The 25376-nt window shown below is 39.3% G+C and overlaps 1 protein-coding gene across 4 annotated transcripts in view; it reads left to right on the forward strand.

Moving 5' to 3' along the window:
- The window catches only part of LOC126271975 (lysozyme-like), a 230364-nt gene that overhangs the window by 33331 nt on the left and 171657 nt on the right, over positions 1–25376 (forward strand). For 2 of the 4 annotated variants that reach the window (XM_049974434.1, XM_049974435.1), the window contains 3 exons: positions 742–833; positions 5715–5781; positions 9409–10600. The exons of the other annotated variants lie outside the window; for them this stretch is intronic. In XM_049974434.1, the coding sequence (XP_049830391.1) occupies positions 742–833; positions 5715–5781; positions 9409–9542 (293 nt within the window). In that variant the 3' untranslated portion in view covers positions 9543–10600. Of the gene's footprint in view, positions 1–741; positions 834–5714; positions 5782–9408; positions 10601–25376 lie in introns of those variants that run through there. 4 annotated transcript variants of the gene reach the window in all.

A 25376-nucleotide genomic window follows, 5' to 3' on the forward strand; every position in this document is an offset into this window, starting at 1 on the left:
CGTCTGCGCTAAAGATGATTTACTTAGGTGGTTAGTTTTCACTTTTATGTAACCTGGTACGCCTTGACATTTAATGGCTAATGTAGGTTTTAGAATTTCGATTTCACACTTCTTAAACTGACGAACAGTAGTTGGCGACATGACACAGGATTTATATTGTCTATAGTGATAGGTGAACTACAGTAACGGACCCTGTCTACCCATTATGAAGAAACAGATTTTCTTTTACAGTTACATGTTACAGCCAGAGGTCATGCAGGTGGTATCGTTACTGGTTTTGACTCATTACCAAACCATGACAACATTGTCTGAATACGTTACATAGAAACTCGTAAAGCTGTAATAGCACAGACTGGGGGACTGCTGTTTGCAGTGAGTCAAAACCAATGGCGATATAGCTTGTCTTCATAGGCTGAAACATACAGCACAAAAAAATTAATAATAATAATAATAATAAAATAAAAAATAAAAAAAAATTACAAGACATTCATTGTGTTTACCTAAGACGATATGCCCAGTTTGTGTAAGCTGTTTTGTAATGGGATTTTTCAGTATATTAACACCTAAACAGTTTAAACTTTCTGAACAAAAGGTTACTGACCATTGTTCAAGTCCATGTCATCATTGAGCCTAGAGGCTTCTGCCAGTATGGAGAAAAGGTACAAACCTTAAGTTGCAGCCAGAGTACAGGTGATAGGTGGACGCCATGTTTCTCTGTGTGACGAAAGCATTTGTTTACAGGGGTTTGCCTGGTGGAGAACGAGAGTGCCCGCAACACTTCAGCGCTGAGTCCCATCAACACCAATGGCAGCCAGGACTTCGGACTTTTCCAGGTAAGATGGCGGAATATAGTCGCTTCTGGTCTTCGGCGGTATGGAACACAACAGCAGAATTACTGACTCCAAATTGACTCATCTGTAGCATTCTGGAATACAACACTAAACTCAAAAAATTTGCAACATGACCCATTCTGGAAAAAAGTAGTAAAATTAAAAAAATAAGGGAAAAGTCGGCTCCCCCCAACCACTACTCCCCCCCCCCCCCCCCAATAAAAAATTCTGGTTCTGACATGAGCGCAACAGATCAGCATTGATAGGAATCGGTAATGAGTGCTTAGATGCAGCTATGACTGTAAATTGTAGTACATTCATTTTAAAACAGTAGATTCCTACAAATCTATAACATTGTTGAAGAATTGTTCTATGTGTTTATTAGTACAGACAGATTGATGAAACTGATTTTTTTTAGTAAACACGTGTCTCAGTTTGATGCAGAATGAAGTACGATCAACTTAATTAACAGCTTATAGATCGCTAAGTTCCACCCGAAAACGCAACTGAGGCACTGGCAACCACAATGGCCCAAAGCACAGGAACAAAGTTTTGAGAAAAAGTTTGCAAAAATCAACTTTGTAAGAAAATCACCAGCCTCATGGTTTTGGCTTGTTTTTTAACGTCTGAATATCGTTATTCCTTATAAAAACGATGTTCCCACTTTGTTATGAAATTTTAATTAATATCGAATTAAATCGGGTGATGCTTCGGGAATTAGATTAGTAAATGAGACGCTTAAATTAGTAAACGAGTTTAGCTATTGGGGGAGCAAAATAACTGATGATGGTCGAAGTAGAGAGGATATAAAATGTAGACTGGCAATGGCAAGGAAAGCATTTCTGAAGAAGAGAAATTTGTTAACATCAAGTATAGATTTGTGTTAGGAAGTCGCTTCTGAAATAACTAATGAGGAGGTACTGAATAGAATCGGAGAGAAGAGAAATTTGTGGCACAGCTTGACTAGAAGAAGGGATCAGTTTGTAGGGCATATTCTGAGGCATCAAGGGATCACCAATTTACTATTGGAGGGCAGCGTGTAGTGCAAACATCGTAGAGGGAGAACAAGAGATGAATACACTAAACAAATTCAGAAGGATATAGGTTGCAGTAGTTTGAGGGTATTGGGAGATAAGAATCTTGCACAGGATAGAGTAGCATGGACAGCTGCATCAAACTAGTCTCTGGACTGAAGACAACAACAACAATTAATATTTAGGATTCTTATTATTAATGTTAATTTGCAAATTTTTTGTATATATAACCAGTGGAAATAGTATCTTTTTGAGTGTTGTGTAAGTTGTAGTGAATGTGAAATTAGAATTGGACCATAAAGAAAAGATAATAAATGCACCAGAGAAAACAGTTATGACCTATCCCAACACTTCATGGTCCTCGTTATATCTCAAAATCGACGAGAGTATGCTTAGACCCTTATGGATCTCAGTGCCTCAGTTACAATATTCAAGGACAAATTAAGGACACTTCCCACATACAACGTACCACAGACGTAACAATACATTTTACGAAGAAGAAACAATTCCATGTTCCCGGTGGATAGTGGCATTTTAATATTTGTACATGAAACAAGCTTACATATTTTGTTAGAGTATTTGCGATGTTTATGAATCAAAATTGTAGCGACTAAATTAGTAACCACGGTATGCCCTCAGATCTATTTTTAAGGCTATCTTGAATCTATTGAATTTACAAAAAAACACCTTTGTTTATCTGGAACGATTCCACAAGTGATTTGATGTTTGTTTGAGTAAAAAGAAAAAAAAGAGGCAGGTTTGGTTAGTACTGCAAATCCTGAGTGGCTAACGCTATTCAGCGTGACTATTAAATAACTAATGGAATAGCTCTAGGGATTATGAAAATGCCCAAGTGTGAGTAGGATTCGCGCATTGAGGGTTTGACAGCAACTTCATTATGTTTATAGATAACTCATACACTACGTGAATCAAGGACTTTTGCGTGTCAACGATATCGACGCTGGAAAGATGTTGGTCCGGGGAATTTCTAGACCACCTCAAAATATCTACAGTAGTGCCTGAGACTAGCCGAGACATACAAAAAGAAGCGTACAGGGGATTTCAGTTTATATATAGAGAGACAGGAGACTTAACAAAATATTTTTATTTACTTACTAAAACCGGCTACAACTTACATCTTATGTTTCCAAACCATAATATTTTTCTATCATGTTTTTCACGGATGATTAACGCAATGTAAGTTCTAATCTCAAAAAGATATTTTTATGCTATGGATAGCAGTAACGTACGGTTCAGAAACATGGAGCGTGAGTAAGCGAGAAAGGGAAAAACTATTAATATTTGAAAGAAGAGTAATGAGGAAGATATGGGGACCGGAGAATGGAGGAGGGGGAAAACGAGGAAATATACCTACTGATGCGACAACCAACTATCTCACAGAAGATAAAGAGCAAAAGAATACAATGGGTGGGCCATGTAGCTCGTATGGCAGATGGAAGACAGGCGAAGATGGCACTAGTGAGGAAACCAAACACCAAACGCCCCATTGGACGAACAAGGCGGCGCTGGATGGACGACCTGGCGAAGGACCTAGCACCCCTGGGAACTGAAGACACCTGGAGGAACCGGGCACAAAACAGGAAGGCGTGGGGGCAGTTTGTGCAAGCAGCGCGTGATCTGCAGGGCCTGTGACGGCTTAATATCTATCTATCTGTCTGTCTTATGCTATGGATAGGCAGTCGCTGGAAGCTAGATGGTGTATGAGATCGGGAAAGGATAATGAAGGAATTACAACCTACAATTTTCGGAGTTTTCCCTTTACTTTTACTATGAATCCTTGCTTTCTACCAAATTTCATGATTCTAGGTCAATGGGAAGTATCCCATATGTTTTGATGAGTGAGTTGGTGAGTATCAAAATATGTGGTATAAGTGGTCTATGTTTTAATTGCATTGACTTAGAAGCTTGAATTCTTTACACCGTCAGGGGACCACAGATCTTGGTATGAGCCACAAATTTTAACTGATAAGTTTACCGTTCCTGAGAAAAAGGTGTCTTAACAGAAGGACAGACATACGGATAGAAAACGACAGAAAATATTTTGTGTGATATATCTAGAAATTAACAATTTCCTTTTTTTTCATTTACTGGTGCTTTAAAACCTACATTCATGCCAGATGCCTGATTTTAGGTCAAAGGGAAGTACCCCATAGTTAGCATGGAATTAGAAGCTTAAATATTTTACGCAGCCAAGAGGGCGTAGAACTTAATATGTGACAGAAACTTCATCGTAATTTGTCTAGCGTTCCTGAGAAAAAGGGTTCTCAACAGTCGGAAAAACAGGTAGACAGACAGACGGACAACAAAGCGCCCCTATGAGGGTTCTGTTTTTCCCGATTGAGATAAGATACCCTGAAAAGTCACTATCGGAGGGAACAGTGCCCGGAAAGAAAAGACGTAAGACGTAGAACATAGTTTGTTATTCCGTTCAAACTGTGCAACCAGGAGTTCGTCCTATAACGTTATATTATTAGGAGAGCATCTATGATCAGCTCTCTCACCACACACACACACACACACACACACACACATATATATATATATATATATATATATATATATATATATATATATATATATATACGGTTAAAACAGCGGTTTAAACGGGACGATGGCTGTATAGGACTCTGGCCATTGAAAGCAGAGCCCTCTCAATTTGCCTGGCCCACAGTTTCACCACATCATGACTATTAGATAGGTACAGTTTTTATGGGGAATGTAAGGAGAAATCAGTAAATGGAAAAATTTCAGGTTTCGTTTCAACACTTTTTGGAAAGGTTTTACTTAACAGTGTTAATATTGTTAGCAAAGTCGTGTTCTCTTTCTCCATTCATGCAACGATAACTGGGTAGGCAATCGCTGGTAGCTAGAAGGCTTATGAGCTCCGCGTAGAATAATGAAGGAATGACAACCTAGAAGAGGTAGAAAAAGGGACGGTGCTAGAAGGAGTATATTGTCGGGTCAGTACAGGAAATAGACGACATCTGCGTGAGGTGCGCCAAAGTCACTGTATGCACACAGACTTCTGCTGGGGAACCGCCGGTTGTGTAGTATGCCATGGTAATGACATAGTGATGAAGGTAGGAGGAAAATTACTACGACGCAGAGCACGATACGATCCCAACTGCTGGTAAAGAAACGCAAACCTGCAGAAAAATTCCAGCACACACTGCTGTCTTCAGAAACGTCCTAGATCAACGTATTAATCTGGTGCGCAACTAGCATATGCAGAATTACTAAAATCATATTGTCAACACAATATACTGAATTCCAGAGTAACTGGAAATGTCTTTAGCTTATCAGCCACAAACTGACATCACGTACAGCAGCAGAAATAGAATTACTGCAAAATAATAATAATAATAATAATAATAATAATAATGTTCGGATGTGTGTGAAATCTTACGGGACTTAACTGCTAAGGTCATCAGTCCCTAAGCTTATACACTACTTAACCTAAATTATCCTAAGGACAAACACACACACCCATGCCCGAGGGAGGACTCGAACCTCCGCCGGGACCAGCCGCACTGTCCATGACTTAAGCGCGATAGACCGCTCGGCTAATCCCGCGCGGCAGTTATTGCGCCTATTGACTTACCCAAGTACGAATGCTAAATTGTGATTGTAATAACGACCCTCTACAGCATTGGGCGGTAGTCAATAATGCACTCAAGCATCTGCAATGGTTGCAATTTATTACTCCCTGGTGGATGGCTATGATACATTTATTTCTCGTATGTATTCTTTGTTTCTTAACTATGTCAAACAATTTTTACAGGAGTACTATTCATTATTCTGAAATGTGGAACTTTCGTTTTGTTCACAGATCAACAACCGCTATTGGTGCGACAGTTGGAATGGTACTGAGGGATCCTGTCATGTTGCTTGCAAAGGTAAACACTTACGCCTCTGTATTCTGTATGTTCTGTCGAATCTCGAAGATTTACCAAATGGTAACGTTCTGCCACACTAGCTGTCAGTGGATGGATTAAAACAACTCTTTACTTTTTTTAGTACTGCGCATTTGCAAATAATTACGTACTGTTTCCCGTCAAAATGGACATATTTGCTATAGTTCAAGCGCTTATTAAATCATACAATGTTAAAAGGCGGAAAGTTGGCCAGACTTCACAATTACACATGATTTGAAGTCTTTCTTTAAAAGTAGTGATGTAGGATACCGCTTAGAGGTAAGAGATATGCAACCAAAGCTAATACCCAGTTTCGCTCAATGCCTTTCGTTACACAGAGGATGGCACTATGATGGCTGGATAACAATCGTTAGGCTGGAGCAGCCTTCATGCTATGCGGTGCTATGAGGGAAGTTACCGACATGTTTATGAGATGACTTGTACTTGTCCCAGTGTCGAGAACAAACAGTATCACTGCCGATGCAAGAACAAGTCAACTTTGTGAGCCACACTTCTCCCATTTCCCTCTGCTGACTAGACAGACCACGTTGTTGTGGTTTTCAGTCCTAAGACTGGCTTAATTCAGCCTTCCACGGAAAACCTAAACTGAGCAAGCATTTTCATCTCTGAATAACTAACACAACCTACATCCTTCTGAACCTGCTTACTATATCCAAGTTAGGTCTCTGTCTCCATTCCTCCCTCCCTCCAACCCCCTACACAAAAAACTTCCTTCTATTACCAATTTGACGTATCCTTGATGCCTTTGGATGTGTCCTATCAAGCATCCTTTCTTTTGATCAAACTGAGCCATAAATATGTTTTCCCAAAATTAGATTCATTACCGTCCCTATTAATGACTCTCTAATTTAAGAAGTCTTCTGCAACACTGCATTCCAAAAGATTCTATATTTATTTTTCCGCGCTTTTCATCGTCCACTCCTCGCTTTCGCAGAAGGCTACACTCAAGTCAAAAGATTTCATTCCATTGAACCGTTCTCTATTTCTTCTCTCTGAACAGTAATTCCTTTCCCAAATTTATCCTTGGTTTCCTTTACTGATTGCTCAGTGTATAGACTGAGTAACATTGGGATAGGTTACAACCGAATGTCACTCCCTTCGCAACAATTGCTTCTCTTTAATGCCATTCGACTTTTATATGATGCGCGTTCAGTAAGCAATGCAACACATTTTTTTCTGATAGAAGGTTAGTTTTATTCAGGAATCCAATACAGCACATTTTTCCATGTCATTTTGACTACAAAACCCTGTGTTTCAGCATAATATCCGTCCAATGCGACGACATGACGCCACATTACTGGGAGGGTCTATATGACACCCGCATCTTGCTGCATCAATAACCTCCCCATCGTCCATATACTGTGTCCCGCGATGTGAGTCCACACAGATGAAAGTCGGAAGGTGCGTGATCCGGCCTGTACGGTGGATGAGGAAGAACAGTCCAATGAAGTTATGTTAGTTTCTCCCGAGTGCGCAGACTTGGGAGATGCCTTGCGTTGCCATGGAGGAGGAGAAGATGGTTTGCATTACTGTGCCGACGAACACGCTGTACTCCTTTCTTCAATTTGCTGAGGGTAACGCGATACACTTCTGAGTTGATCGTTGCGCCATATGGGAGGACGTCAAACAGTATAATCTCTTCAAAATCCGGTTGAGGGTGCGGCTTTGAACTTCGTCTTCAGAGGATATTGCCGTTTTGTTTCCGGTTCAAAGTGATGAACCCTTGTTTCATTACCTGTGCTGACGTTCGACAAAAAATTGTCACAATTAGCCTCTTAATACGCAGACAATTCAGCTCAGAGGGTCCTTCGTTTCTCTCTATAGGCTTCTCTAAGACGGCGACGAATCCAGTGAGCACACACCTTTATTACGCCAACTGGTGGAGTAGGATGTGAGCATGATCAACAAGGACGTCCAGTTGTGCACCGAGGTGTCTGATTAAATCCATTTAATAATAAAGATATAACAAGTTTCAAGACCTTAATGTAAATAACAATCAGTACGTGAATATCTGCAATGCTCTGGTTTTCCACCAAAAGAAACGCAATGACACCTTTCTGCCAGGAACTCACCTTCGTTGCAGACGCCATTTCCAAGGCTACATAGGGCGCCGCCACATATTGGAACTTCATGAAACTACAACAAATTTCGCTTTTCTTCAACCGTAATTGGCCGACCAAAAACCTTTCGCTCTCTATATTTTATTCTTGATATAGTCAGAATACCAGTGTGTATTCCAGCTAACACTGTTTAGATTAAAGATTAGATTAGATTAGTACTTGTTCAATAGATCATGAATACGACACTTCGTAATGATGTGGAACGTGTCAGGTTAATAAAAGGTGTCTACACAAGATATTATATTACACAAAATATTACATGACACTCAATATTACATGACACTCAATTTGTTTTTTTTTGTTGTTGTTGTTGTGGGGTTGGAAAGTACCCACTTACTATATCCAAAAATTCATCTAATGAGTAGGAGTTACCATTAAGAAATTCTTTTAATTTCCCTTTAAATGCTATATGGCTATCTGCCAGACTTTTGATGCTATTAGGTAAGTGACCAAAGACTTTTGTGGGAGCGTAATTTACCCCCTTCTGAGCCAAAGTTAGATTTAACCTTGAGTAGTGAAGATCTTCCTTTCTCCTAGTGTTGTTGCCATGTAGACTGATACTACTTTTGAATTCGTTCGGATTGTTAATAACAAATTTCGTAAGTGAATATACATATATGTTGTGAGGCTTCAGTGAAGATTTCTAGCTCTTTAAATAAGTGTCTGCAGGATGATCTTGGATGAGGTCCAGCAATTATTCTGATTACAAGCTTTTGTGTAATGAACACTCTTTTACTCAATGATGAGTTGCCCCAGAATATGATGCCATACTAAAGCAGAGAATGAAAATAGGCGTGGTAAGCTAATTTACTGAGATGTATATCGCCAAAATTTGCAACGACCCTAATAGCTTAAGTAGCTGAACTCAAACGTTTCAGCAGATTCTCAGTGTGTTTTTCTCTGTTCAACCCCTCATCAATGCATACAACTAGAAATTTTGAATATTCTACCTTAGCTACAGATTTCTGATCGAAGTCTATATTTATTAATGGGGCCATTCCATTTACTGTGTGGAACTGTATATACTGTGTTTTGTCAAAGATTAATGAGAGCCCGTTTGCAGAGAACCACTTAATGATTTTCTGAAAAACATCGTTTACAATTTCACCAGTTAGTTCTTGTCTGTCAGGAGTGATAGCTATACTTGTGTCATCGGCAAAAAGTACCAACTTTGCATCTTCGTGAATATAGAATGGTAAGTCGATAATATATATTAAGAACAGCAGAGGACCCAAGACCGAACCTTGCGGTACCCCATTCTTGATTGTTCACCAGTTTGAGAAATCACCAATTTTTTGCATATTATGTGAACTGTTTATTTCAACTTTCTGCATTCTTCCAGTAAGGTATGATTTAAATCTGACGTAGATCTGCCTTTCTTTAACCCGACTTCCAAAGTGAGCCACAGGGTCAGTACTGCTACATTTGTTGATGTCTCATATAATAGCCAGTCTCGCTGTGCCCGCAGACCTGCTGGACGACGACATCGACGACGACTGCGCCTGCGCACACCTCATCTTCTCGCGGCAGGGCTTCGACGCGTGGCACGGCTGGACCAAGCGGTGCAAGGGCAAGCCGCTGCCAGACCTCTCACACTGCTGAAGCCCGCTGGCCGCGGCAGTCATCCAGCCAGCCACTGCGGGACGTCACTACAAACCGGTCCCGTGCGGGACTGCGAGAAAGAAGATAAAAAAAAGTTGGCGTACTTTCATCTCCGCCTTCGTTTCTCAGCGGCACGGCATCGAACGATGAATGTGCGGACACTTTAGACCTTGCCTTATTGTATTTTATGTACCTGTACGTTACCTCATCCACTGAAGAGTTCCTGATTACTGATTCACATATAAACTTTTAGGACACGTGGGCACTTATGCTTCTTCGCATCAAGCCGACGTTACTACTTCGACAGTGAAGACGCTGAAAAATGTATACAGTCTCTCAGAGAAGTTTCAGTATACCTTCTGTTGAGCAACTACACTTAGAAATAATGCAAAGAAGATTACTGCAACAACACATTTAACGTATCTATTCCCTACATCGTGCTGTGTCAGTAGTATTATGAATCATATATAAAAACTCAGTGGCTGCTTAACAGCACTAACTCAGCGAATAAGAAACAGAACACACAGTAGATGTCAAAATTTCAGTGAATGGTATAAATGATCAGAAGTATCGGCCTGGGGATGTGTAGTGATTCAAAGAACGTGCACTTAATAGGCAATACTGTTAATTCGTATATTGTACTTACTGTATAAATGCACGTCTTACCTTATTTCCATCCTTTTCATCGTTACTGGGGCTATGTCGCAAGATTATAAAAAATAAACCATAGCTACCCTGCATACTTACAGATATCCTAATCGAATATCACATGTTGAGATTCGAAAAATGTAAGCCACACAAAAATGATATGCTAGAAATCAACACAACATCCTGTTTGAGAGGAAGACGCATAGTGCTCATGATCAATGATGTATATATTGGAGTTAAGAGGTAGTTCATTTTTTATATGTACAGCAACTTACACTACCATGACATTCCGGAGCTATGAATTTCACGTTTTATGGACGCAGCTGTTTTGCTTGTGTCGTATTCATGGATTTATTTATTGTATAACCATATTTCAATAATTTTGTTCAATAAACGCTATATTGTAAAAATTGTTGTAACTAATTTCTAGAAACTGTCCTTTGTGGATCGTTGTATAGCCATTACGACGTTTTCTTTAAGATAATTTTAAAACTGGGGAACCACAGCTAAAATAGTTATACATGACTGTTTGAAAATTCATAAGATGAACAGTTTTTTAAATACAGATTTTAAAAATGTTAAAATGAAACTGCATGAAATGTCCAATGGTCCGCTATAGCTGTACTTCCCCAAGTCACTTATAAAGACACACAAACCAATACAGCTATAGCGGAGCAGTGGACTTTTCATTCGTTTTAATAGTTTTAACACGTGTATTTAAAAACTGTCCACTGTATGAATTGGCAAGCAATCAGTTTCCTTACATTTGTTCAAATGACCAGTAGAGAGACGTGCACCCTCCAATAAATGTATAGTTCATTTTATGTATGGAGTTTTAATGAGTCTTAACATTGCGAAAAGCATTTTCTCATTTTTGCTACGCAAGATGAGTCGCGAGAACATGAATTTCATTTTCACTTCTTCAGATGCCAAACGTAATTTCGCGATCTTCCGCAAAGAATCCACCACTGACTCTTTACCCCTTATGATCTGACGGGACTTCTGAGACCTACCTAAAAAAAAAAAAATCTCTTTCGTTATGACACGACTGCTCTCCCCCGTTTATTCTTCGGTTTATACATTCCTAAGATATCCTAGAACTTTTACAGATGTGTTCTCTGTGACTCCAGAGCAGTTTGAATCTCAGCAGTTGCAGTCTTTAACACGGGGTGAAACTCATATAGAGACTTCGGGTAACACGCTTCGCTGACATCCCACTCCACGTACTGCACGTTTATCAATCCAACATCTCGGTTTCTTGTTGGAGGATTTGTAGTCGTCCATATTTGTTTTTGTTTCGTTCATGATTACGAGCCACAGTGTGTATTTCGCTTTTCACTGCATCGTGAATACGTTGCTTGTATTCTGCTTGAGTTTCGCTCACCGCCATAGTACTTGATAGAGTAAATGATTCAATATTTATTTAATGATTGAATTGGCTGATGATGATGATGATGATGATTGATGATGATAGATCAGAAGCTGGTTTCGTCAGACACTTTCCTGTGACATTTATTCTTGCCTACGTACCCATGTGTGAGATGCTCGATTTAAATGCGTTATAAGTATAGTGTATTGTTCCTATTCTACTTATTCCAGTTCGCATCCGTTTTTCATACTTTCTCGCATGTAATGGAGAACTCCGTGTTAGCAGCTATTGACAGAATTGATATTCAACTTCATTGCCTCTTGTTGTGGAATAAGTATGTTTTTCTGCTTTGCAAGTTGTTGCTTCTTGCAACTTTGTATGCTTTGTAGTAATAGTGACGGAGTACGTAGTTAGAGTGCCAGATACCATTATGCAGAAAAAAATATTTTACATCGAAGTGTATATTATACACGGCATTGTGTGGTATAGTGTGAACGTACTTCCACCTTACTGAATGCTACTGTATTTAGTTAAATCTAGTTGTAGAGAATTCACTAGTTGATACGATGACGAAAGCACGACGATGTGTATTATTTGCTTTCAAATTTTCGTTGGAGTCGGGGGATGATAGCAGTAAATTGATTTCTGTCAAAATATTTTGCTTCTAGTAACTGTTAGTAACGTGTTAACACGCTAGTTTGGTAATTACTGTTATAGCTTTAGCATTTTCAAGACAGAAGCCCTCATTCACCAAGACTACAAGGCGTTTTCACTTGCAGGAAGCTACACGATTCAAAGTAGAAACGTATTGGCCCTACTCATTCCATGACAAGATGTAATGTAGTTAAATATCAAGACTGTCAAAAGCTGCTTACCAAGGGATTCTTCATTAAATACGAGAAAGAACGAAAAACGGATACTAACTAAAGTAAAATAGAGAGGAGCGATGTAGGCCCCTACTTGTAACGCATTTACATCAAGCAGATCACAGATGTATTCGTAGGCAGGAACAAATGTCCACAGAACACTATGAGACAAAACAAGCTTCTTTTATAAATGAAACAAAAACAAAATGTTATTATTTACTCCACCCAATATCATGGATGCTTGCAAGAATAAAGCACAATACGGCCAACATATTCACAATGTAATTGAAAGATTACAATACATATAAGGAAACGTAATCAAGAATACAATGCAGAGAAACCAGGTACCTTGTCATATAAGATAACTTTCTTCCTTTTTACCAGTTCTAAGGCGTACACGATTCTGTTTACAAGCCCATTGATAATACTGGAACCGCTGCTGATACCAAGGAGGAAAATAAAGTTAAGGTAAAAGGCATTGCTTCCAATGGTGTCCTTGATGGTCCTTGTGGTTTTGCAGGTGGTATTTTTAATTTCTCTGTTATAAAGGATCATAAATTTAGTCATGGCACTGTATGGCTTAGTGTGGCTATTGTTCGCTGTTGAGGTATTGACAGTATTGGTGGCCTTAAAAATTTTAATAACCGTGACGTCATTACTTACAGAACCTTTAATGTTGGTGAAGTTTTCAATAAGGATATCGGTACATCATATTTCTACTCACTTCGGTTTCCAGGTGCGCTTTATTGCTAGACTATGAGAAATATTTCATCTAAACCACATATTTGTAGTTAAAAGTACAGATTTTCGCTCCATAATTTCCCGTATTCAAAGTTCACTGCCGGGCCTGTTGGAGCGCTGCTGTAATTTTGTTTTCACATTTGACATAACATTGACCTGACATTGTTGACATTGATCGTAACATTGACCTGAACTGTTGATTTTTAGATGTTCTGTCTGTAGCTTCAAACTTTTGCATGACAGGCCATGGTAAGAAAATTGGAAGATAAGGAGATAATGCAGTTACTCTAGAAGTTTTCCTCATCTGATATTGATACATCAATTTAGGAAAGCAATGATTCTGAAACAAAACAATATCTTGAATAATTTGAACTCATAAATTTACAGGCAAAACAAACAAAAAAATGTCAGCAGAACATACGCTATCCCCAACAAAGTATTTTCTCTTACTCTCCAGAAACTGAAGAAATTCACTCTGAAAATGTCGGTGGATAACAAGAAATATCTCCCAATTATTTTCAGGACGAAAGAAGAAAGAAGGGTTTTCGCTTTCAAACGAAATTGCACCAAAATTCCTGGAGCTGACGGCTAGATTTTATTGCAAACCATGGAAAATGTAAAATTGTTCGATTTACAATGCAGAACGAAGAACACATTCAAAATGTCCCCATCAGAAGGTGCCAATGAGAATCAGTTCTCATGAAGTAATGTCTGTCGTGACTGGATCATTATTTCCTGACGAGACTTTGAAGACCCTTTTTTTTTAAAAAAAGTGAAATAAAAAACCAAATATATATATATCTAGTTTTCTTTCTACTAAAGCATTTTCCAACCTTTCACTGTGACATAAAGAAACTGAGAATTGACAACGCCAAAGAACAAAAATCAGGTCATAAAGGGTAAGCTGGAAATTATAACGTTCCCGTGAATTGGAGAACAGGGAAACAAAATTATCTCTAATTAAAGTTAAATTTGTACTTAAGATATGGGAGGGCAGAAACGCTACAATTGCACTCCTATGACATAAGCCCAAAGAAGGTAATTTGGCTTCAGTTATACACAGAACTGCTAAAAAGTAAAATGAGTTCTCAACTCATTATTGTCACTGCAAGTTAGAATGAGAACATGTATAATTTTTATCTAGCTATTCCTGTCAGGGCGTAAAGTCTTACTCGCGCAAACAAAGTTGACACTCGGTGCGGGGCAGATGGGTGAGACTCTAAATGGGAAATGCCTTTACGGTCGCTCCCATCAGCCACCACGCCGAGTGTCAACTTCGTTTGCGCATGTAATATATCGTTAGCAGTACGTCAATAATTGATTACACGCGGGAAATTGAAACTGCCGCGATGCATGAACATTTGTTTAGAAAGAACCTCATTGCTATTCGCTGCACTAAAAGTAAGTTTACTTTCATAGCAAGATTTGTACTTTAAGAAGATTCGATCTGTGCCTTTTGGTGTGTGATCCAATGTTCTAGTCAGCAAAATGCTACCAAATTCTGATGCGTTACACAGAGATTCTTTTATCATTTATCAATAGGATACAGTGTTAAATCCCTTGAAACAAAACACGCTATTATCTGAATTAATTAACTGTTGAACTAACAAAATACACTAGTGGATGAAAGCATTTGCTTACATGCTTGGCTTAAGATACCGAAACGAAGAGAACAATACCCGGTAGCAGCTCTTATCGTCCATTGAAGATATTATAGAGTTCACTGGTACTAGATCAGTCGCATTATACACTATACATATTTTTCGATACGCAATCGTATTGTTGTCCTTCCTTTGATTTTCATAGAATGATACTTCATGTTTCGGAAAAATGAAAAAAATTAATGATTAATACTTTCTAATACAGTATCTCTTGTATACATGGTTCCGCGTAGTCAGTGCGTACACAACTTTCCCACTAGAGCGCGCCCTGCTGAGCACAACAGCGCAGGCGCAGCGCTCGTCCGTCTCCGCAATACGAGATGGCGCTGCCTTAGAGACGAACCAAATTCTGCTTCCACCGATCCGCGTATTAATATGTAACGCAGCAAATGAGATTGTTGCTAAACTTTTCTCCTCGTGGATCACACTCGCGCAGTGATACCTGAACGCGCGAGGTATTATAACGAGTGTACAGACCTCCGATTAGTCAGTCTGCATTTGTCTGTACCAGTCTGTACGAGTTCTACACTTGTCTGTGCCATTATATAGTCAAGTTTCAGTCTGCACCTAATAAGATTACCATATTCCTGTACCAGTCTGTAGTCAAGTTTAAGTCCGCACCTAATAAGATTACCATATTCCTCTACATAGCCATGAAGATAAATGTATAGACACTTTTGTCAAGTATCCGAGATATATGTGAAAATAAGATTAACATACCAATACCGAAGGAACTTCAGATTGTCAATTGTAAATAGCATCCAGAACCAAGTTAAGTAATTTTTATGCTTGTTATTATTTTAATAATGTGTGTGAAAACTGATCAAGTTCTGTTTAAAGTTGGTCAACGTCAATCTGCTACTCTAAGCGTGCAAGTGGCATTTCTATCGTCTGACGTAACGGCAGAAGATAAACACGCCACGATAAGACCACGAGACATATTGCTGACACTCGCCTACTTCGTTAGAGCGACAGGTCAAATAATCTTATGGTGTGTGTATGGAAGGTATTACAGTACGCACACCACAGTATCCATAAACTATGACTTTGTAGAGAAATTTCTAATTTGATTTGGAAGCGTTGCGTAGCCCTCTGAATAGCAGCGGCACGATCTTAGTCTTTATGGTACTGCCATTCACTCGTATCAAGTTGCCTTATTGTCACGGTACAAGTCAAAATTTGATAGCTGCTTCATAATCACAGTGTGAAACACCAATTGAATACACCCATACACATACTATCACTTTTTTAATGTTTCTGTAACACTTAGTATACTTTTATAAGGGACAGTAACTCTAATTTCTCGATAAGTTTGTTCAAAACCGTACACTAATATCGGTTTGTACTTTTATATAGTGGCATAGTATTTTACAACTGAGTTAAAAGTCGTGTATATACTATACTGAAAATATAACTGTAACTCAGTTCTATAAGCTAGTATCTTTCCCCCACGAACCATGGACCTTGCCGTTGCTGGGGAGGCTTGCGTGCCTCAGCGATAAAGATGGCCATACCGTAGGTGCATCTTCAACGGAGGGGTATCTGTTGAGAGGCCAGACAAACGTGTGGTTCCTGAAGGGAGGCAGCAGCCTTTTCAGTAGTTACAGGGGCAAAAGTTTGGATGATTGACTGATCTGGCCATGTAACATTAACCAAAACGGCCTTGCTGTGCTGGTACTGCCAACGGCTGAAAGCAAGGGGAAACTACAGCCGTAATTTTTCCCGAGGGCATGCAACTTTACTGTATGATTAAATGATGATGGTGTCCTCTTCGGTAAAATATTCTGGAGGTAAAATAGTCCCCCATTCGGATCTCCGGGCGGGGACTACTCAGGAGGATGTCGTTATCAGGAGAAAGAAAACTGGCGTTCTACGGATCCCTTAGTCAGGCAGGTAGGTTAGAAAATTTAAAAAGGGAAATGGATGGGTTAAAGTTAGATATAGTGGGAGTTAGTGAAGTTCGGTGGCAGGAGGAACAAGACTTTTGGTCAGGTGAATATAGGGTTATAAATACAAAATCAATTACGGGTAATGCAGGAGTAGGTTTAATGATGAATAAAAAAATATGAGTGCGAGTAAGCTACTACAGACAGCATAGTCAACGTATTATTGTAGCCAAGATAGACACGAAGCCCAGGGCTACCACAGTAGTAGAAGTTTATATGCCAACTAGCTCCTCAGATGACGAAGAGATTGATGAAATGTACGATGAGGTGAAAGAAATTATTCACATAGTGAAGGGAGACGAAAATCTAATAGTCATGGGTGACTGGAATTCGAGTGTGGGAAAAGGGAGAGAAGGAAACGTAGTAGGTGAATATGGATTGAGGCTAAGAAATGAAAGAGGAAGCCGCTTGGTAGAATTTTGCACAGAGCATAACTTAATCATACATAACACTTGGTTTAAGAATCATGAAAGAAGGTTGTATACATGGAAGAGGCCTGGAGACACTGGAAGATAGATTATTTAATGGTTTCAGATAGATTACATAGTGGTAAGACAGAGATTAAGTACCAGGTTTTAAAGTTCCAGGGCATTTCCAGGACAGATGTGTACTCTGACCACAATCTATTGGTTATGAACTGCAGATTAAAATTGAAGAAACTGCAAAAATGTGGGAATTTAAAGAGATGGAACCTGGTTAAAATGAAAGAACCAGAGGTTATAGAGAGTTTCAGGGACATCAACAGGGAAAGATTGAAAAGAACCAGAGGAGGAAATACAGTACACGAAGAATGGGTACCTTTGAGGGATGAAGTAGTGAAAGCAGCAGAGGATAAAGTAGGTAAAAAGACGAGGGCTAGTACAAATCCTTGGGTAACAGAAGAAATATTGAATTTAATTGATGAAAGGAGAAAATATAAATATGCAGTAAATGAAGCAGGCAAAAAGGAATACAATAGTCTCAAAAATGAGATCGACAGGAAGAGCAAAATGGCTAAGCAGGCATGGCTAGAGGACAAATGTAAGGATGTAGAGGCTTATCTCATTAGGGGTAAGATAGATACTGCCTACAGGAAAATTAAAGAGACCTTTAGAGATAAGGGAACCACTTGTATGAACATCAAGAGCTCAGATGGAAACACAGTTCTAAGCAAAGAAGGGAAAGCAGAAAGGTGGAAGACGGTGTATACAAGGGCGATGTACTTGAGGACAATATTATGGAAATGGAAGAGGATGTAGATGAAGATGAAATGGGAGATACGATACTGCGTGAAGAGTTTGACAGAGCACTGAAAGACCTGAGTCGAAACAAGGCCCCCAGAGTAGACAACATTCCATTGGAACTGCTGACGGCCTTGGGAGAGCCAGTCCTGACAAAACTCTACCATCTGGTGAGTAAGATGTATGAAACAGGCGAAATACCCTCAGACTTCAAGAAGAATATAATAATTCCAATCCCAAAGAAAGCAGGTGTTGACAAATGTGAAAGTTACTGAACTATGAGTTTAATAAGTCACGGCTGCAAAACACTAACATGAATTCTTTACAGAGGAATGGAAAAGCTGCTAGAAGCTGATCTCGGGGAAGGTCAGTTTGGATCCTGTAGAAATGTTGGAACACGTGAGGCAGTACTAATTCTACGACTTACCTAAGAAGATAGATTAAGGAAAGGCGAACATACGTTTCTAGCATTTGTAGACTTAGAGAAAACTTTTGACAATGCTGACAGGAATACTCTCTTTCAAATTTTGAAGGTAGCAGGGGTCAAATACAGGGAGCGAAAGGCTATTTACAGTTTGTACAGAAATCGGAGTTCTAAGAGTCGAAGGGCATGAAAGGGAAGCAGTGGATGGGAAGGGAAGGAGACAGGGTTGTAGCCTATACCCGATGTTATTCAATCTATACATTGAGCAAGCAGTAAAGGAAAAAAAAAGAAAAATTTGGAGTAGGAATTAAAATCCATGAAGAAGGAATAAAAAATTTGAAGTTTGCCGATGATATTGTAATTCTGTGAGAGATAGAATAGGGCCTGGAAGAGCAGTTGAACGGTATGGACAGTGTCTTGGAAGGAGGATGTAAGATGAACATCAACAAAAGCAAAACGAGTATAATGGAATGTAGTCGAATTAAATCGGATTATGCTGAGGGAATTAGGTTACGAAATGAGACATTTAAGGTAGTAAATGAGTTTTGCTATTTGGGGAGCAAATTAACTGATGATAGTAGAAGTAGAGAGGATATTAAATGTAGACTAGCAATGGCAAGGAAAGCGTTTCTGAAGAAGAGAAATTCGTTAATATCGAGCCTAGATTTAAGTGTGACGAAGTCTTTTCTGAACGTATTTGTATGGAGTGTAGCCATGTAAGGAAGTGAAACATGGACGATAAATAGTTGGACAAGAAGAGAATAGAAGCTTTCGAAATGTAGTGCTGCAGACGAGTGCTGAACGTTAGATGGATAGGTCATATAACTAATGGGAGGTACTGAATAGAACTGGGGAGAAGAGAAATTTGTGGCACAGCTTGACTAGAAGAATGGATCGATTGGTAGGACTAATTCTGAGGCATCAAAGGATCACCAATTTATACACAAAGCAGATTCTGAAGGATGTATGTTGCAGTAGGTACTGGAAGATGAAGAAGCTTGCACAGGATAGAGTAGAATGGAGAGCTGCATCAAACCAGTCTCTGAACTGAAGACCACAACAACAACAACATCTTCGTTGTCGGAAATCATTTACAAAATATACAATGCTTTTATTCTGTGAGCCTGTTTCTATCTACAAGTAAGAAATAATGCATGGACAATTATTAGATTACCTAGTATAAGTTTGTGCATTTATAGTAAACACTACATACAGAAATCATAGAATTTTGGCCGGGTTTTACACGGTAATTATGCTTGTACTTTGCATTAATATTTTACAGTTTAGGATTTTACCATTTAAGACAAGTAGACTTACATATTTTTTGTAGAGCAATGAATTTTCTTCTAGATATGACAGTACAAATTCCATTCGTTACACGTTCATCGGTGTACCTTGGTAAAGATAAAGTCATGTTAATTTATCTCATTGGTCTGTTTTGATCAGAAATTTCCGAAATTCGATGTTAAGTAATTTTTTCAATAACTCTCATTTACCACAGATGTTTAAAAATTTCCCTCAATAAATAGATCAAATTTAAATTACAGTAAAGTGTTCACAAAGCTTACTCTAAAATCCGAGTGATTTTAACGATCCTCTAAAAATTTCTGGTCACAAATGTTGAGTTATGAGTACATAATTAATTTTAACAGTTTACATTTATCAAATAGGTTGTATTTGACCGAAGGCTTCTGAGGTAAACAGATGGAGCAGGTGGATGGTCAGAGTTGGGTGTCGTGGGGACTGGCTTCAGAAGTCATAGTGATAATGGCTCAGCAATCTGCACATACCATGGGCTAGGACAAGTTTTTCGTCTTGCTGATAGTTTGTCTTGTCACTAGCACATTTATTCAGATTTGTCACCCGCCATCAGCCGTAGGGCACATGTAAGATTAACAAGGCCATTAGTGTATGTACAGCACTTTCACAACATATTATTGTCTTAAATAGAGCACGTGCTATCACATTAAGTCGTATAGAAACAACACATGAAATCGTTAATTTAAGTAATACCTGGCTAATCTATACTAGCGTCAGTATTTTCGTTATCTATATTTTATATGGCGTCATACACATAATTATGTATTAAGGAAAGTTCATTGCATGCTGACATGCATGCTCATCAAGACATGTACATAGGCCAGGTTTATACGATATATTGTCAGTCGACTCCCAGTGGGCTGTCCATGAGGTTTGAATTATTCTTGCTGACCCTCTCCGAAAACAGTCTGTCAACAATCACTTTAACTTTGCTGTCCTTCGCCACCGTCCATCACACTATGCGTCAAAAGTGTAGCACATCGTAATCACCACCATAGATAACACTCTCATTGATATATCAGGACGAATAACATCGTTCCAGCAATTCTCACACTAATAACTTCATCTCGTGTTTGACTAACAGCTCGTGTCCACTACTCATTTATTACGTTCTATTTGGCATATTTACAGTGTCTCACTTCGCTCATATACTTGTGACCAAACAGTAAGCAAAATCCTACGTATTAACAATATTTACATACTATTTCGGGCTACACATAGCGGTCAGTACTTATTCATTTTTTCTACATTACATTTGCTTCACAGAGGACAATATTGATAATCAAACTCATCAGTTCAATCGATACATTTTACACCATATTTACATGCTATTTATGCAGTGTTGATCAAGAGCTGTGCTGGCGGAAGGCAAGAACAACTTCGTTTTGGTATTCACCTGACAAGGTTTTATCCACAGATGTTTACTTACTAACACAGCAGCCTACCATGAGCAAAGGCAGCGCGGCATAATGAAATTCTTCTTGTCACGATTGTGCTAAGCATGGACCACCGATTGCTAAATTCATCCGTGTCCAAAATTCTGCTCCCTCTGTCAGTTTCAATATGGGAAATAACAGCAAAGCTCTGCAGACAGCATTATATATATATGCACAGGGTGATTATAGTTAAAGTTAACCTTTCGAAACGCTGTAGAAATAACGCCACTGGTCAAAATGAATTCAAATTGCAACGGAATCTTATCGGAGAAGGGGGAGACGTATGGCATAAGAAAAAATATGGCGTTAAAATTGATCAGTAGATGGCGCTGTATGTGTCAGAATACGTAAATGAAAACACCTGTCATGCACACTATCCATTGAAGTCGGTATAAACACGCCGGGTGCACGCCTTGTCCTCCTTTCGCGTCTGCGACGTTCGCCATGACTGTCTTAATGCAGGATCGCTCTCTGCTTGTAAAGCCGTATGACAAGAGTGATGAATGAGCATACGTCACTCTGAAGAAGTTCCGGACAATGAAGTGTTTGAAAAAAGGCGTCGGTCCGATGACTGCCGTCAGTCTGGAGAAAATGATTCGGAAATTCGAAAAGACCGGTTCTTTTGGTGTGCAAGCTGGTAGAGGGAGGAAACGAAGTGATTCAACGCCAGTGGAAGCAGTGGCCACAGCAGTGCAGGAGGAGACGAGTGGTGGTGTGCAAACGTGCAGTGCACGGAGAATTGGCCGAGTGTTGGACATACCCGTGAGCACGGTGGGTAAAATCCTACGAAACATCCTTCTTTGCTATCCATTCAAAATTACCCACGTGCACGAGTTGCTTCCTGTTGACCTGCCAGCAGTGAGACCTTTGCTTTAGAATTTCTTGATCGAATGGAAATTGACAATGATTGGCCGTGGAAGATTTAGTGGACAGACGAAATCCACTTCAATTTAACAGGATATGTCAATACGTAGAATTGTCGAATATGGGCAACGAAAAATCCACACGCAAATCAACCAGTACGACTTCATCCTGAAAAGGTCACTGTGTGGTGCGGTTTACGGCATTATTTATCATAGGGCCACATTTTTTCGAAGAGACAGGTCCTGTTATCTTTACCTTCACTGGTAAGCGCAATGAGTGTCTTTTGCGCAACCACATCATTCCAGCTCTCCAACAGCGTTGACGTGTGGATGGGATCATTTTTATGCAAGGTGACGCACCTCTGTGCATTGCAAATCCATGCTGAAGGGCCATTTCAGAAATGGTAGAATTATCAGCCGCCATTTCCCTATATCCTGGCCGTCCCGATCACGTGATCTTAATCCGTTCTACTTCTGGCTTGAGGGCTATCTGAAAGATGTTGTGTTCAGTGTTCCGACTGAAAACTTAGCTGCACTAGAGGCACGCATAGCGCAACACATTCTGAATATGGCTCCGGAAACATTTCGATTAGTTTTGAAACATGCTGTTGCTCGATCTCAACTTGTTGCAGAAAACGGTGGACAGCATATTGAACATCTTTTGCGCCAATCACAAGAAAATGAATAACCCGATTTGAATTTGATTGATAATTTTATGCAGTTTTTAGCCTCAGGACAATTAAAAACCGATTTTTCCTATCCGATGTGATATGACCTTGCCATGGTGGATGGGCTTACGTAACTAACAGTATCACACCTGTGCACTCATGCACACTGAGTAGTACAGTTTTTTTAACATCAAACGTACACCCTAGGCAATGTTGTATGATTCATTTGTCATTTTTAGTCGACCACTATTAACTTATGATGCTTACAGCGCCATCTATTGCTACATTTTGTAATTATTTATTTTTCTTCTGCCATACGTTTTCCCCCTCCTCCGATAATTTTCGTTGCAATTTGACGTTGTTATTTCTACAGCTGTTTGAAAGTTTAACTGCAAATTTTTAGAAAATAATCACAGAAAGGCCCCCTTCCTAACCTCTATCAGAATGTACTCAGAAAAGGATATCAGCGTTCTAAATGTACACATTTTTCGCGTGGCCGGCGTTCTTCCTCGTAACTGATATGCGCATGTTCGACATTGAGATATAATTCACGCAGTAAGTACCATGTTTTTTTTATTATTTGATCTTGCATATTTCGACACTTTTCATGTATTTTTAAGCATTTTATGTGCATATTTTAAGGTTTGTATGGTACATCCGGTGCATATATACATCAGGGTTGAAAATCTGTTGACACAAACGTTCTTGAATACCTTGCGACCGGTACTTAGCAAGGAAAGCTTGCTCGAACTGTTCAAATGTTTGATAAGTTTCAATATCTTCAGTTGCCAAGAGGGCTTAATCACTTTGAATAAGTCCTGTTGTGTATTATATTTTCTGTCGCTACGACCATAAATTTGGTAAAATACCCCTATCCGATTGTGTGAACACTACAGAATGTAAATTACGTTTTCCTGGAATGGAGATTTGTAATTGTCGATTTTTGAAAAGAGTTTCTCCCCGTAGCACAGAAGACAGTGTCGGCTCTGCACCCATATTAGACGCAGGAAATCAGGAGCGAGATTTTCATCATTTGCTGTTTCCCAAGGGAAAGGCTCATTGGGTATCACATGATTATTTTAATCCCACATTGAGTTTGATAAACTGATACTATCATATTTCTCTAACCAAGGATAAGTTATTTTGTAAATTACAGGGAATTAACACTTATCTCTCCATTCCGGTATCTCTTTATTTAAAGTATCCTTAACCTGACTGAGATCTGTCTTAAGTGACTTCTGAGTTTGTCTGTTCTGTGGGCACGTCATCAACAGCACTTCGTATGGCTTGCTTTGTCTCTGAAGCAACTACCTCGTTGAGTTGTGCCCTTCTGATGAAAGAATTCATTAAATTTTTGTTCTTGATTATCAGAAAGCCATTCTAACGCTTCGCTAAATTCCTGCTTATTAGTTTTCATCGATTGCTGTTCGGTTTTTATAGCAATCACCTCTTCTGAAAGTTTCCTGTATCCAGAACTTCACGCTAAGCATACTGGAAATTACACAAATCAGCTTCTACTGTACCTTGCCTGACCGTGAGCCTAACAAATTGAAGTCGTCATTTGTGCTGATATCGTCTTTTGTTCCTCGTTAATTTCCGCTTACTGACAATGAGATGCCATACCTTTCTGCGCGGCTGTTAACGGAACAAGTACAGACACTACATACGTGTTCGGCTAGCTCATCTTTTATGTTCCAACTGAAAATCCAAACGTATAGATATTTCGGTTTTAAAATGATCCAGCTGGTGTCTTATCTCATCCGACTGCTCTCTCATCATTCCCAAGATAATCACCAAAGGAGAAGCATGTTCCGTCTTCGAAGTGCAGTACTGCAACGTGATCCCTATATACAAGTGATTCACATTCATATACGGTAGAGTTGATGTTTTCGTTCCTGCCTTCGGAGAATTCGCCAGTTGTTGTTTCAAGATTATCTGCATTCGACACTTGAGGCATCAATGCTATTAACTGCCTAGGCGTATTTACCATTTTCGTAAATACAACAGCAGTACACAAACATTTATCACTTCTGCTTACGTGTTTGGTATGTCAACAATTTCACATAAGTTAACTGCACTATTAACGTGAAAATCAACAAATGAAATCCACTCTCTGGCTGAACACAGCGAGCTTACCTCTGATTACTTCCTACACGTTATGACTGGCAAACAAAATTCTGGAAATTTTGTTGCGTATGCAAAGGGAAGAGCAATGGCCGGCCAATCACATTTAATGAAAATATCGAGCGGATCCAGGATGCGTTCACAAGGGGCCCTCGGAAATCCACAAGACGCACGGAACAGGAACTTCAGCATCCTCAAACAACGATGTGGCGTGTTCTGAAACAGAACCTGCATACGAAGCGTTAAGGAGCTTTCACACCGAAAACCAACTCCAACAAACAAAAACATACAACTGTTGTAAGTTTGCAACTTGCAACTGTTGACAACGGTTGAAAAATGTTGACAACAGTTTCAAACTCTTGTAAACACACGTTCGGCGCTATTATTTTATTTATTTTCTTTTTTTTTGTTACAGAAAAGCAGTGGAAATGGATTCTGACTGTGAAGATTTGCCATTTGTTAGGGTGGGAGATTGTGCTTTTGCTCTTTTAGCGTACATAATGAAACCATCAGCAGGAGAGCAACAGAAAGGCAATCAGGAAAAATGT

Source organism: Schistocerca gregaria, chromosome 5 (genome assembly GCF_023897955.1).
Source record: "Schistocerca gregaria isolate iqSchGreg1 chromosome 5, iqSchGreg1.2, whole genome shotgun sequence".
Classification (NCBI taxonomy): Eukaryota; Metazoa; Arthropoda; class Insecta; order Orthoptera; family Acrididae; genus Schistocerca; species Schistocerca gregaria.